Genomic DNA, 15950 nt, shown 5'->3' on the forward strand with positions numbered 1-15950 from the left:
AGCTGCCATCCTGACCATCTTCGATCCTAATAACCTTCCACTCTTTCAATCTTCCATCCTGACAATCTTCCATGCTGACAACCTTTCATGCTGATAATCTTCCATCCTGGTCAGATCTGATCCCCCCTGGGATCGAAGCACAGCCCCAGCCTCATCTCTGTCCGGATCTCCAGCAGTCAGCAGAGTCTCCTGCAGGCTGGAAGGAGGCGATGAGTGTGACTTCTCTCCACCTAGACACGCCTATCCGATGGCCATCGCCAAATCACATGAGTGTGCTGGTGAGCAATGTGACAGGAGGGCCATTCCCCGCAGGTGAGCTTACCTGTCACCTGGGAGTGTAGAGCTCATAGAGGAGCCATGAACGCCGAGGATCAGTACTACCCTCCAGGCCAGCTCTACAAGGACTCCTGTGCCTTCCAGAGGGCTCAGGACTACAGCCCCAGCCCCCCCGCCTGCCTCTACATGGGACGGCAGCAAGCTGCCACCTACTCCAACCCTATGATCGCCCTGGATCCAGGGAGCCCCCCAGACATCTCCCCCTATGAGGTGCCCCCCATACCAGAGGAGCCGGTGGTGCCCCATCTTCATCATCACCATCATCATCATCACCACCCAGGAATGCATCACCCCCACCAGCAAGCCATGCCCTACCCTGAGGACTCAGACCCTGGACTCCTGGATGAGCGCAGCCGGACCATCCTACCCTTCCCCTGGATGAAATCCACCAAGTCACATGCCTGGAAGGGCCAGTGGCCAGGTAAGTGCGAGCCTCAGCCTTGTCTGTGTGCTCCGGGCATGGAGTCTGGGGTATGGATCTGGAGGGGCAGCTAGTGCACAGGGCAACATGGAGGGGGCAGCTAGTGCACAGGGCAGCATGGAGGGAGCAGCTAGTGCACAGGTCAACATGGAGGGGGCAGCTAGTGTACAGGTCAACATGGAGGGGGCAGCTAGTGTACAGGGCAGCATGGAGGGGCAGCTAGTGCACAGGGGAGCCTGGAGGGGGAAGCTAGTCCACAGGGCAGCATGGAGGGGGCAGCTAGTGCACAGGGCAGCATGGAGGGGAAAGCTAGTGCACAGGTCAACATGGAGGGGGCAACTAGTGCACAAGGCAGCATGGAGGGGGAAGCTAGTCCACAGGGCAGCATGGAGGGGGCAGCTAGTGCACAGGGCAGCATGGAGGGGGAAGCTAGTGCACAGGTCAACATGGAGGGGGCAGCTAGTGCACAGGGGAGCATGGAGGGGGCAACTAGTGCACAGGTCAACATGAGGGGGGCAGCTAGTGCACAGGGGACCATGGAGGGGGCAGCCAGTTCACAGGGCAGCATGGAGGGGGCAGCTAGTGCACAGGGCAGCATGGAGGAGGAAGCTAGTGCACAGGTCAACATGGAGGGGGCAGCTAGTGCACAAGGCAGCATGGAGGGGTAAGCTAATGCACAAGTCGACATGGAGGGGACAGCAATGAGAATGGCACCTCTTATATACAGAGCAGTAAGATGAGAATTACAATTTGTGCTTCTAAAATAAATAGTAATGGACTGGTAGTTGAACAACTGGTATCTCATATATGCAGAGCAGTGGGAATGGTACCTCTTTTATACAGAGCAATGGACGTCTATTAGCCCAGTCATCCGTGCTTACAAAATATTAATAATAGTACTGTAATAGTATTATCATGAGTATTATTATTAGTAGTAGTAGAAACAATTGAGTACTGCCCGTGATATTTTTTTTATTTGCACTACTATCAGTGATATTAGTAGTAGTAGTAGTAGTAGTAGTAGTGTGTGAAATAATAATTACAATAATCATATCATAATTATATTATTAACAACAACAACAGCAATAATAGATTGTAAGCTCCGAGGAGCAAGGCCCTCCTAACCCTCTTGTATTGAACTGTATTGTTGCTGTATTGTCTCCCATTATATTGTAAAGCGCTGAGCCAACTGTTAGCGCTATATAAATCCTGTATAATAATAATAATAATAATAACAATAGCAATAACAATATCAATAATAATAATAATAATAATAATAACAACAACAATAATAATAATAATAATAATATCAATAATAATAGTAATAGTGTGATGTAATATCTTCGTTTTTCCAACATGGATAGTTGGGCTCAGAATATTTCCATCTCCTTTGGTAAATCATCAGTAGCACAGGTAGAATTCTCAACCCCACTAGTGCAGAATAAATCATACATGTCCCCAGATGCCACCAATGCTGAGAGATTCAGACAAACCCATTCTACCAATCATATATAGAAGGTTGTGATGTCATCTCATTGTTTAAATCAGTTTCAGAGTGTGATGCATACAGTATGTTATACAGTGACCTCAAACACAACCGAATGAATTGACCAGGGATCCACCCCATTCTGCTGAACACTGTAGGGGAGATTTACTAAAGCCAATCATCTTCTAACTTCAGCTTGTTCAATTAATCTTTGTCAATAAGACCTGGAAGCTGATTGGTTTCTCTGCAGAGCTATATCAGATTTTGCACTCTCCAGTTTTAGTATATAACCCCCTGCGTATAATACATTGGAACAGGGGAGATACATTTTGTTGAACTGGATCTCTTACAATGGTCGATGGCAACCAGAAGCTTTCAGGAAATGCCTGTGTGATTGGCACCCAAGGGCCACATTCTGTCCACAGAGAGGGCTCAGCTCCACAACAATATTCCTCTATCTGGTCGCACAATGTTATCGCTTAGCCCATTATGCACTTTTTTGTCGCACCTGTAAAGTAAATATTTTTTTAATCACATTGTTCAAACAGGGTTGTTGAAATTGTATATTCTAGTAATATTCCTGGTAGATATTTGAAATGTCCCTTGCCCTGTAGTATGGACTGCTTTGTTCAGGGTGCAGGTCTACACCTCCTGATGGACATGTGCAGCCAGTGTTATGAAGGAGAGGTATATAGATATAGGGGTATATAATGATTGGGGAAGTATACAGATCTATAGATAGGAACAGGTAGATAGATAGATAGATAGATAGATAGATAGATAGATAGATAGATAGATAGATAGATAGATAGATAGATAGATAGATAGATGTAGCAGCTGTATGCCACTATACAGATAAAGTCTGGAGACACATGGGAAATATCAATAAATATGTTTTTTTTTTAAAAAAGAAAACTTCAGGGACACCCTGTACATCTCCTCTAATCACACACATCAATTACATCTGAAAGGAAAGAAATGAGCACAGAATTGCCAAAAACATCCATTCTGGTTTTTGTGTAAAATTTTTATTGCATAGAATGGGCAACGCTTTTGTGTGCATTTCTTTTTTACGTGAATTAGTCTAAAATACCCAATTCACTTGATCTATCGATCTATCTGCTGTTTTGTTACTGATACTTTACTTACTTGAATGGGTATAAAGTCAAGTGAAATTAGTTATGTCCATTTTATTCAAATTCACCTAAACCTGGTTGGTCTTTTTTTTCCCCATTAGCAAACTTCAACAATCATTTAATTAATGTGTTTATAAAATTAAAATGTTAATTTCAATTTTACTTTCTATACAAAACCTTTCTATAAAAAGAACTCTCTATAATATATACATAAATATATCTCACTAACATGTCAACATTGTGTCGACATTTGACGTCTATGAACCTAGTTATCAATACTTGCAAAACTGAAACATACCTTATTAGTAGTAGCATAATAGTGGTTTTATTATGTTTATTATTATTATTATCGTTGTGAAATAATAATAAAGTTAATTATTATTGTTGCTGTTATTTATGTTGTAAAACGCTGCGTAAACTGTTGGCGCTATATAAATCCTGTACTATAATAATAAATTATAAAATAATAGTAATAATAATAATAATATTAATAATAATAATAATAATTATTATTATTATTATCATCATCCTTTTATTGTATATTATTGTCGTTGTTAATAATAATAATCACAATAATAATACATTAGTAACAATAATATAAGTGTGATGCAATGTTTCCATTTGCCCAGCGTGAATAATCGGGCTCACAGAGTTCAGCATATTGTTGGTGATTAGTTTAGGAAGTCATGTCCCTGGAAATTAAGACATTGATAATGTATCACTGCAATGTGTACACAAACCCTCTTGTATTTTACATCTAATACAAAAAAGGACATTATTCACACATTTTTATTGTATCTTTTTTCTTCTCCATCAATCACGAAAATGTTAAGATACAGTAGGTTCCTGTTGGATTGCAGGAATTGCAGACTTATTTCTGTTTCTTGTGTGCATGTAGCAGATAGTTAATTTTCTGTGCCTGTATTTGATTTTCTGGTAACCTGGTTGAATGCACACATCACCTGCTTGTTTTGTAGCATCTTCATGTTGGAAGTGTAAATCGTTTCTGAACTAACCCAGTCAATGCTGTCCTCAATCATCTGAACACATCTGGGTGTCAGCAATTAAAGAATAAGTTATACATTACTTGTAAAGGGAGAACATTGATATATGACAGAAGAGGGATATTAGAATTATACATTCACCTCTTAATATATATATATATATATATATATATATATATATATATTTTTTTTTTTTTTTTTAATTATTATTATTATTTTTTATCCCTGGGGTACCTGGAATACAGATGTTCAGTCATCAAAGTGCTAGGTGTTTTCAGGTGCATGGTAAACATTTGTAAGAAGAAAAAATGTATATACATAAAAACAAATAAAACTCACAAACAGAAAACTAAAAACTACTTAAAGCAATGCAGACAGGGCAGAAGGCAGGCATGGCAAACAGGGCAGACAGAACAGTGTACGCAGGGTATGCAGGGTACACAGGGCAGACAGTGCAGACAGGGTACACAGAACAGAGCAGACAGGGTACACAGGGCAAACAGAGCAGACAGGGCAGGCACTGGCAACGGAGCACAAGGCCAGACAGCCAGAACAATCTGTACGGACATGCTGTTACTGAAGATTTGCATCTATTTTAATGAATCTATCAAATCTAATAATGAATACTGGACACCCCACCATACACCGCATCAAGGAAAAATGATACATTTTAAAATAGGATTCTAAATCACTCCAAGAATTACTAAGGTCCCATAAGGTTGTTATTACTTATATTTGTTGCAATATATTTGTATCATTGCATGATACACTAATCAGTTACATTATAGTTTAAAACAAATCTCAGAATATGTTCTTCCAGAGTCTAATGTATACAAAATAATCCTGGAGCTGTCTTTCTTGTTTTTTTGTTTTGCCCGAGATAATTGAGTTGAAAAACTTGAATGTGCACCGACAAACATATACATAATATTAATAACAATAACAATCACTATATATATATATGTGTGTGTGTGTATTTAACACACATATATATCAATAATAATAATAATTATTATTATTAGTATGTTTGGAAGTGCACACTCAAAACATTTTAACCCAATCTCCGCTAAATCAGATCAACAATGAATAGATCTCCAGGATAATGTTGATGGGCAGTTAAAAGCTCCATATGTGAGAAGGACATTTGGACACATAGGAAACAATTTACTATTATTATATACACTGAAACTATAAGGACCTTGCTTTCACTTTTTTTAAAAAAACGTATATCTAGTAAAAATGATTAATGTCTTCTATTCTGTGTCTGGTTCATATGTATCATTATTTGGCGAGCATTGACCAGTTTACCTGATTTACCAGTGCCTACCTCTGTTCCATGTGTACTTTTCCCTGTATTCATGAAGTTGTGAACAGTTCCCAGTATTTTGGTATTATCACAAATCGAAAAATAACAAATGTCTTGGAAATTTAATTGGTCTAATTTAAATGTTTCCATTGGGTCCATAAATTAATTGCATTTTGCGATGTAAATTAACACCTTAAGTTATTGTTTATGTATTTATGAATAGCTCCCCCCTTCAAATTAATATATTGAGGCTTACATCTGATGCACTTTAATGTCCCCTTTATTTAGGTGATTTTTAGCCTTTTGCCTTTGTAATCATAATTCTGTAGTTTTTTCGGTATTAATGAAAGCCCTAAACACAAAACCAATTGTAATTTTGCACAAGGATAAATTTTAATATTTCAGCATTTTCTGTTAAAATATTCACTAAAATAATAATTTAAAAGAACTTGTTTCCTTAGAATTCCATATAATGTAAGTGGTTTACTACTACTACTAATAATGATGATAATAATAAGAATAAGAATAATACTAAATGAATAATAACTGTTATTAACATTAATTACTTAATAATTGTTACTCTCTTTATCACTTGCAACAGAACATTTTTAACTAGTTTGACAGTAGTAAAGTGCAGAGTGATTTTGGAAATATTGATTTCACCACAAAAATACAGATTTTGCTTTTAGCAAATTATTTCCAGTGGAAATGTATTACCCATGAGAACTCATTGAGTATAGACGTCCAAAACCCTCAGAAGCTATTTGAAGGCTATTGAAACCTTAAAAACCACCTTCATGTAGCCTTCACCATTGGCCCCAAAATACATTCTGCCTGAGAAGGTGACTTTTTTTCAGGATCCTGCTGATTTTCACTGAAAAGTGAAAGTTTGGTGACATTTTAAACTTGTTTATCCCTTTTTTCACATGACAAGCATAAAATGTACATAGCATTACAGCCTGTAATGGTGTGCACAGCACTGAATTATAATTTTTATACTTTTCCATTAATTTTCAGGTTGGAATTGCTGACAACTGTCCACAATGTGATAAATAAATGCAAATAAGTACCCTGGAATATGGTGGACTCTGATGCACTCACAGTGAATTTGGCATATCTGAGTTCATAGGCCCTTTTAAATCTATCCCTGTGTCTACATGGAAATTGTGTGCAGATTTGGTAACATGACAATAGCCATTTTAAATAATAGGCATAAATACAGAATAATAAATAGACATCATGCAGACAGTATCTGTTTGGGCCGTGCACAGGCATAGATGTCAAATTGGGAGTTGTGCCTGTGTCCATGCATCCACTGCACCCCAGTTGACATGAATGGTACTACCTGCACAGGGATGTACAGAACACCTGTGCATCCCAGTGTGGGTAAACATGGTGCAGTGGAGGTAAAAAATGGAAGAAGCCGAGGAGCCCAAAAGGTTTAGCATATGTGACCAGTGTGACAGGCCCCTATGCCAATCTCAGTTCCCATTAGGGTCAAATACATTTTACTTAAAAAAAATACAGATGTGTAGAGTGTATTTTGTTACGTTATTCAAATCTTCATTTTTATTTAATTTTCTTTCATAATATTCCCTTTTTGGAAGGCGGACCACAGATCTGAGTTATATAGCTTACCACTGCTATCTTGTCTACTATTCCTTTTCTCCTATATGCGTAAAGCTTTATCTCAGAGGTTCTTACCATTATCTCTTGAAGGACTGGCTCTCCCTCAAACATAACACACACACTACCTCTCTAGCTGAAGGTTACCTTAGTCTCAACTTTATATCCTTGCCTATCTACTCCAAAAGAGACTACCAATCACTATCTCACAAAATTGCCAGTAATCCAAAATATAGAGGCTAAAAAGCCAAAAAAACAAAAATGACCCTAACCAACCAATGTGTTTCATCATATCTTTCATGGCTTCATCAGGAAAGTTCAAAATAATGGTGCCCAAAACTGCTTGGTTCCCATAAAGAAAAGAAAATAGCCCCCCTCAAGCAAAATTATAAGTTGTGGAACACTGCCTGTTGGGCAGTTGAGGAGCAATGAAGACTACAGGTGCAGTGGAGGTGCGGAGAAGACTGCGGATGAAGGTGAGGAGCTGCAGAGGGTGTGGGTGCAGGTGAGACCAGGCTGGGGTGCAGTGGTTTCTACATCTACAGCAGTGACTGGGCTGTGGAGGCAATTGTGTCCAGGCTGGGGGGACTCAGGGCTAATGCACACTAACTGTTGCGTTACAACACAGTGGTTTGTGTGTGGTGCAGTGCAGTGGGATCTCTGTAGTGCCAGAATGCCAATCACAGCATATTGCACTGTTCACTTTTTTTTCACACAGTGACATTTTATTAGGTTGTTTTAGCCACCAAATGGTCCAAAGCAGTGGATTAAATAGCACAGCACTATGCTGGAAAAAAAGTTCTGAGGTACTCTTTTTCACCGCACAGCGCCCAAACATGACCACAGCGCAGTGGTGTGAACCAGGCACATAGGAGACACAACATTTTACCTTGTCTTGTGGTGGGGCTGTGCTGGAATAGCCACCCAATGCAGTCCCACAGCACCTGTTGTGAATAGATGTACTCTCTCAGTTAACATTGACTATTTTGAATTTTTTTGTTGCTAGCATTAGTAAATAGGTAGCAATTTAAATTATATTACTGGTTTTTTTACATTTCTTTAGTTACTTCCTGGTTTCCATGCCTAGGCAAATTATGTCATACATCCCAAGAATCTTCACAAGGGGAGGAGGCATTTTCTCAGCTAAGCACGCCTTCCTTCCTGCATGCTTGAGCTAAGGGCAGATGGATTCCAGAAAGTAAATGCTGCATGAATCATCTGCCCTTGCTTAAGATGGCCACAGACAAAAATGCTAGGAGGTGTTTTTCAAAGTGATTTCTCAGCAAAATAAAGCATGGGGACATGGATGGATGGGGGAGTTTGCTTTGAATATTAAAAAATAAATGAAATAGTTTTTATGGTTTGTGGTGCTCAGATACAGTGTAGTTGCACTTAAGGTGCAGATGTGACAATGGCTGGGCTGTGAGTGCAGGCTCAGGGTCCAGGTCTGAACCAATTCAGTAGCTCAGGGACTGTTGGCCACTACGCTCAATTGGTTACAGCACTTCCCACTGGAGTCTAAATAAATGAAACAGTCATGTGATGTATCATGTGATGTAGATGCATCACTATGGGTAAAACCTTAACATTGCCCATGGTTAGGGGAGATAGAGGAGACACCAGGCTGGAATGTGATGGGTAAGTGAGTGTAGCAAGGGCTTTCTGAGTGATAACTTGTTCCCTATCCCCTCTGAGCTGGCTTGGACACTATAGGGATTGATTTATTAAAGAACAAGAGACTGTTCACTTAGCAAAGTTAATATTCACTAAGCTTAGTCAGTAAGATAAGATGTGTACTGTTCACCAATCAACCATTCATGCTAGAAAAAAAATCAATTTTTTAACATTTCCTTTGCAAATGACTGGGTATTCAAAAAGCACACCTGTTAATGTGTGTTGTATTAAAGCAGTATTAAACTCTAAAGCAAACATTTATTATATTGCTTACCAATTCTTAGATGTGATGGCTGCTTTAGTTTTCTTTTTTAGGCTATTTTCATCTGGTGATCTGGAGAGTAAGTCAGTTGTTTTTTCAAAAGAACAAGCTATCTTGCAGAGGTAGCAGCTATTGTAAATATTTCTATATTTTTTATAAAATAACAAACATGTCATATTTACCTACTCTGTGCAGTGGTTTTGCATGGAGTAGTCCCAATCCTCCTCTTCTCGGGTCCTCCACCGGTGCTCCTGGCTCCTCCTCCCTGCCGAATGCTCCCATAGCATGCTGCTTGCTATGGGGGCCCTCGTATTGGCATGATTCTGAGCTGGCTCTGTGTGTTCATGGAACCACAGAGTATGGCCTCCTCCCCCCCCCCACCTTCGTTCCCTCCTCACTGGCTGTGATTGACAGCAGCAGAAGCCAATGGCTTTATCTGCTGTATCCCAGCTAATGAACAAGGAGAGAGCAGAGAGAGCCTCTGCTTTTGTGCACATCACAGGATCGAGATCGGGCTCAGGTCAGTATGAGGGGGATCTGGGGGGCATGATAAAGTTGCATACTGTATATCTTATTGCAGAGAATGCAATAAAGTACAAACCTTCAGTCTGTAAAACTATTTTTATTACTGTGTATTGCAGCTTATCAATTCTTAAATATGATGGCTGCCTCAGTTTCCTTTTTTAGGTTTTCTTTCTTCTAGTGATCTGGCCAGTAAGTTTGTTGTTTTCAAAAGTGTAAGCTGTCTTGCAGATGTGGCACGTATAGGGATGAGACAAACCATTTACCACTGACAAGGGTGCTTACAATAATTACCTTTTATTCATTTGTGTAAAACCTTTATCCCAAAAGGAAAAAAAACTGTTTTCTGTAACTGCTTACAAAGTGTTAGCTGGAGTTTAGCTTCAATTTGATAGTGTATTTAATATCTGCTAGTACATCTAATGTTTCCATCCCTCCAGACTGACAATGCTGCTGTCCAAATGACCCCTGTGCTCATTGATGAAGAATGGTGTCGCCAATATACAGGAGGCATGTTACTAGCCAGATCACCAGGTGAAAAATGTTAAAAAAAGAAAAAAACGAATGCAGCCACCACATCTAATGATTGGTAAGCTGCAATCTAACATTTTTGGTGTGGGTTTAATACCACTTTAAGACCAATTCATTTTGAATGGGCTGCTAATGCAGAAGAGTGGACCAAAAACAGTCATGCAGCATTTTTCCAGATGCAAAGAGCAGCAACACATGGCAGTGTATTGCTGTGCATTGTGCTGTGCTGTAATGCATATGTGTTAATGCTCTGTGTGTGTGCTGGGGTGCCATTAAAAATAAATGGCACCATCTTCCGGGAGCACAGGTCTGCTTCATATGGGAACAAATTTTCGGAGCTGCCAAACTACCATAAATCCATTCAGTGGCAGTTTTTTGATTCTTGGTATGACTATGAGGGCAGGGAAAAAAGACAACAATTTAGCAAATTTATAAAATATATACCTTCCAAATACAAGCCAAGTAACGTTCTTGGAAACTATCTTGGAAAAACTGCAGCAGTTTGCAGACAGGTATTTACTGATTGGAGGGGACATCAAATTAGTCCTAGACCTTCTCCTGGATGCTTCTATGTTGTACAAACACATGTCCTACACAGCTTCGAAGCCCATTAAAAAGATCTGTGACACACCCAACTGTTAGATATCTGGCATCTTTTCAATCTATACTTTTTATTCTCATCCTCACCAATCCTAAATGCACTGACCTATTTTTTAATCAAACTTTGTGACCTTACCCACATCCATAACACTACACAAGGCTCTATATCAATATCAGACCCATCACCTTGGAGATGGAGCTTGCTCCTGCCTATGCCAAACCTTGGCACTGGTGACTGAACACTCTTGTAGAACTACCTGGGGCTGGCAGTTTTCAGGAAGGATTGAATACTTCTCTCATAATGACATACCTGAATACAACTCCAATGTCCCCTGGGAGGTCCTTAAGGTGCACATCTGTGGGATTTTCATTAAACACAGGGGTTAGGACTATAAAGGACAGCACAAGTAGAGGCTTTTCTCATATCCATACACAAATTGGAAACCATACATAAGAAAAAACAAGCTCAGTCTATATTGGCCAAACTTACTGTACATTGTGAGCTTTTAAAATTGCTCTATCTGTACAAAACTAAAGTAATGTTTGCTAGATTTACTATATATATAGCCCATTTACTATGAACATGGCAAAAAATTAGGTAGGACACTACCTGAAGCACAACAGCGGATTTATGTCTCAGAAATTCGAGATAAACACAGGCGTAAGTGCTCTACAACAGACAATGCTGGGGTTTTTAGAGATCGTTACCAGTTATAATCTATATCCTTCACCTTCCCACTTGCAACAGGCCTCCTTGATCAACAAGATTAATGCAACATATCAGAGGCCACCAAGCCGTCCTCTTTGAAGCAACATTGGCTTTCCTAGAAACACCAATCTCCACAGAGGTTTCAGCAGCTATCTCCTTGAGCCAATCCAGAACGGTCAAGACCTGACAGGTTCACGTTTTACAATGCAGTGAGTTGTGGTATCCTCTTTCCCTGATGATACCCTGAGGACCCATATTACCCTCATAGCCAAACAAGTCACAGACCCCCTCCACTACCCCAACTACAGACCAATCTCATTATTAAACACAGACCTCAGACAATTCACCAAAATCCTAGCAATCAATCTAATGACATTACACACACAGCTTGAGATGCCATACAGCTTGAGATAACGTTATCAGAGTTCTTGATGTTTTTCACATGACCCAATCTAAATTTATCGACCTACTTCTATCCACAGATGCTTATGTTTATGGAACTGTCATGCCAACATTTAGGGTTAGGTGAGAGGATGCTGGCCAAAGTTAGTAAAAGGCCATCTCTTTTCTTCTTTCAATAGTTCTAATGACATGTGCCAAAGATGCCCACTTATTTTTGCAACCCTATTTGAGAGTGTTGAGAACAAATCCTGACATAACTGGACCAACTCATAGCCTGTCTCACCCCTACAAGGTTGCAGCCAACACTAATGACCTGCTCTTTTCATCACCCATCCAGCAATCTCCCTCCCAAATCAGACGTCACCTCAATCCAAATTAGAAAGCCTTGGTTTCTAGCAGATGGCCTAACTTTCCACTTTCTTAGAACCCTTCCCCAAGCACCAGACTTAACACACCCTCAAGGGTATTTAAAATGAGTGCCCACAACAAGAATCTCTTAGGCCTATAGTCTCCCTAATGCAATAATTGGTCAATTCCCCAACACCCGATTATAAACCTACATACTTTATTCATGTGGCAAAGAGACTTACAAATACAACTGTGCTTTATTATCTCTTCCCTAATCCTCCCCCAGTGGTATAGAACACCACAACTCCTTCACTGTATGTTCCTAACCTCTCTTGACACTTGCTGGTGATCTAGTCAAACATAGGGTTACATATTCCACAATATTCCACATATTCAGGTCATGAAGCATTCTTAAACCTTTCTGAACTGAAATTCAGCATATAACACAAAATTCCCTGACTTCATGGTCCCTTCCGACTCTGTCCTTTTTCCTATACAGTACAGCTCTGCACCAAGGAAAACTAAAAAAAAAGCTGTTATCCCTCATCTGATCAACACTGCCAGAAGCTGCATACCTGAACTATGGGAACAATTTAGTGTTCCGCAATGTGGTTGGCCAAAATTAATAAAATACAGCACATGGGAAATCTAATTTCCTCAGCAAGGAAACACATGTAAAATTCTGGAAGACTTGATCCTACATGATTGACTTTATATCCACCACTGAATATGAAGCTCTCCTTTGCAATGATCCTCACGACTCTCATAGTGCTCTGTTCCTGGCTCAACGACAATGGGTTTGAGTTTGGAGAAACCCTACCTTCTTTTACCATCCTACCCTGAGATCACCCCTCATCCCCCCCATTGCCAGTAGCATCATATATTCTTCTAGGCCCCTTCCTACTGCCTCCACGCCTCTCATTCCCATCCACTTTGGAACCCTATATTTCTGTGTACATTTCCTTACACCTCATTCACATACCTCTTTAACTTTTTTAGATCTTTGCACTGGAATATGTGCTCTTTCTATGGACCTTCTTAGCACTCTCAACTACTTGTCCCTGTGCACTATATGATACAGTGGGGCAAAAAAGTATTTAGTCAGCCACCAATTGTGCAAATTCTCCCACTTAAAAAGATGAGAGAGGCCTGTAATTGGCATCATAGGTAGACCTCAACTATGAGAGACAAAATGAGAAAAAAAAATCCAGACAATCACATTGGCTGATTTGGAAAGAATTTATTTGCAAATTATGGTGGAAAATAAGTATTTGGTCACCTACAAACAAGCAAGATTTCTGGCTCTCAAAGACCTGTACCTTCTTCTTTAAGATGCTCCTCTGTCCTGCACTCATTACCTGTATCAATGGCACCTGTTTGAACCTGTTATCAGTATAAAAGACACCTGTCCACAACCACAAACAGTCACACTCCAAACTCCACTATGGTGAAGACCAAAGAGCTGTCGAAGGACACCAGAAACAAAGTTGTAGACCTGCACCAGGCTGGGAAGACTGAATCTGCAATAGGCAAGCAGCTTGGTGTGAACAAATCAACTGTGGGAGCAATAATTAGAAAATGGAAGACATACAAGACCACTGATAATCTCCCTCGATCTGGGGCTCCACGCAAGATCTCACCCCGTGGGGTCAAAATGATTACAAGAACGGTGAGCAAAAATCCCAGGACCACACGGGAGAACCTAGTGAATGACCTGCAGAGAGCTGGGACCAACGTAACAAAGGCTACCATCAGTAACACACTACGCCGCCAGGGACTCAGATCCTGCAGTGCCAGACGTGTCCCCCTGCTTAAGCCAGTACATGTCCGGGCCCATCTGAAGTTTGCTAGAGAGCATTTGGATGATCCAGAAGAGGACTGGGAGAATGTCATATGGTCAGATGAAACCAAAATAGAACTGTTTGGTAGAAACACAACTCGTCATGTTTGGAGGAGAGAGAATGCTCAGTTGCATCCAAAGAACACCATACCTACTGTGAAGCATGGGAGTGGCAACATCATGCTTTGGGGCTGTTTCTCCGCAAAGGGACCAGGACGACTGATCCATGTACAGGACAGAATGAATGGGGCCATGTATCGTGAGATTTTGAGTGCAAACCTCCTTCCATCAGCAAGGGCATTGAAGATGAAACGTGGCTGGGTCTTCCAACATGACAATGATCCCAAACATACCACCCGGGCAACGAAGGAGTGGCTTCGTAAGAAGCATTTCAAGGTCCTGGAGTGGCCTAGCCAGTCTCCAGATCTCAACCCTATAGGAAACCTTTGGAGGGAATTGAAAGTCCGTGTTGCCCAGCGACAGCCCCAAAACATCACTGCTCTAGAGGAGATCTTCATGGAGGAATGGGCCAACATACCAGCAACAGTGTGTGCCAACCTTGTGAAGACTTACAGGAAACGTTTGACCTCTGTCATTGCCAACAAAGGATATATAACAAAGTATTGAGATGAACTTTTGATATTGACCAAATACTTATTTTCCACCATAATTTGCAAATAAATTCTTTCCAAATCAGCCAATGTGATTGTCTGGATTTTGTTTTTCTCATTTTGTCTCTCATAGTTGAGGTCTACCTACGATGCCAATTACAGGCCTCTCATCTTTTTAAGTGGGAGAACTTGCACAATTGGTGGCTGACTAAATACTTTTTTGCCCCACTGTATATTAAAAGTATTGAATGAACAATATGCGGTTTTATACCTGTCTGTCAACAAGTGAGTTATCTTACAATCTGTACTCATCCATGCAAATTATTTGACTGCTGTTGCGTGTACATATTGTCTGTATTCTTTCATATTCTCAGTCTTTGTGTTTCTTTAGAAAAATACAGATTATTATGGTACCATACAGTGAAGGAAATATGTATTTGATCCCCTGCTGATTTTGAATGTTTGCCCACTCACAAAGAAATGATCAGTCTAATAATTCAATGGTAGGTGTATTGTAACACTGAGAGACAGAATAGCAACAAAAAATTCAATGAAATGCATGTCTAAGAAATTATGCATTGATTTGCATATTCATGAGGGAAATAAGTATTTGATCCCCTATAATTCAGCAGAATTTCTGGCTGCAAAGTGTCTTTCATACAGATAACAAGCTGAGATTAGAAGCAGTCTCTTAAAGGGAGTGCTGCTAATCTCATTTTGTTACCTGTATAAAAGACACCTGTCCACAGGAGCAATCAAACAATTAGATTCCAAACTCTCCACCATGGCAAAGACCAAGGATGTCAGGGACAAGATTGTAGACCTAAACAAGGCTGGACTGGGCTACCAAACTATCGCCAAGCAGCTTGGTGAGAAGGTGACAACAGTTGGTGCAATCATTCGCAAATGGAAGAAACACAAAACAACTAGTCTCCCTAAGTCTGGTGCACCATGCAAGATCTCACCTCGTGGAGTGTCAATGATCATGAGAACAGTGAGGAATCATCCCAGAACTACACGTGAGCATCTTGTCAATGATTTCCAGGCAGCTGAGACCACAGTCACCAAGAAAACAATTGGTAACACACTACGTCGATAAGGATTGAAATCCTGCAGTGCCCACAAGGTCCCTCTGC

General features: G+C 40.3%; 1 protein-coding gene across 1 annotated transcript in view; it reads left to right on the forward strand.

Moving 5' to 3' along the window:
* The first annotated feature begins 357 nt into the window (after positions 1-357).
* Positions 358-15950, forward strand: part of PDX1 (pancreatic and duodenal homeobox 1) — a 41152-nt gene continuing 25559 nt past the window's right edge. Inside the window, exon 1 of the mRNA XM_089685770.1 lies at positions 358-757. Within this exon, the coding sequence (XP_089541896.1) occupies positions 358-757 (400 nt within the window). The remainder of the gene's footprint in view (positions 758-15950) is intronic.

This window comes from Staurois parvus, unplaced genomic scaffold (assembly GCF_062004578.1).
Source record: "Staurois parvus isolate SC_StPar_1 unplaced genomic scaffold, SC_StPar_1.0 ptg000387l, whole genome shotgun sequence".
In the NCBI taxonomy this organism is placed as follows: Eukaryota; Metazoa; Chordata; class Amphibia; order Anura; family Ranidae; genus Staurois; species Staurois parvus.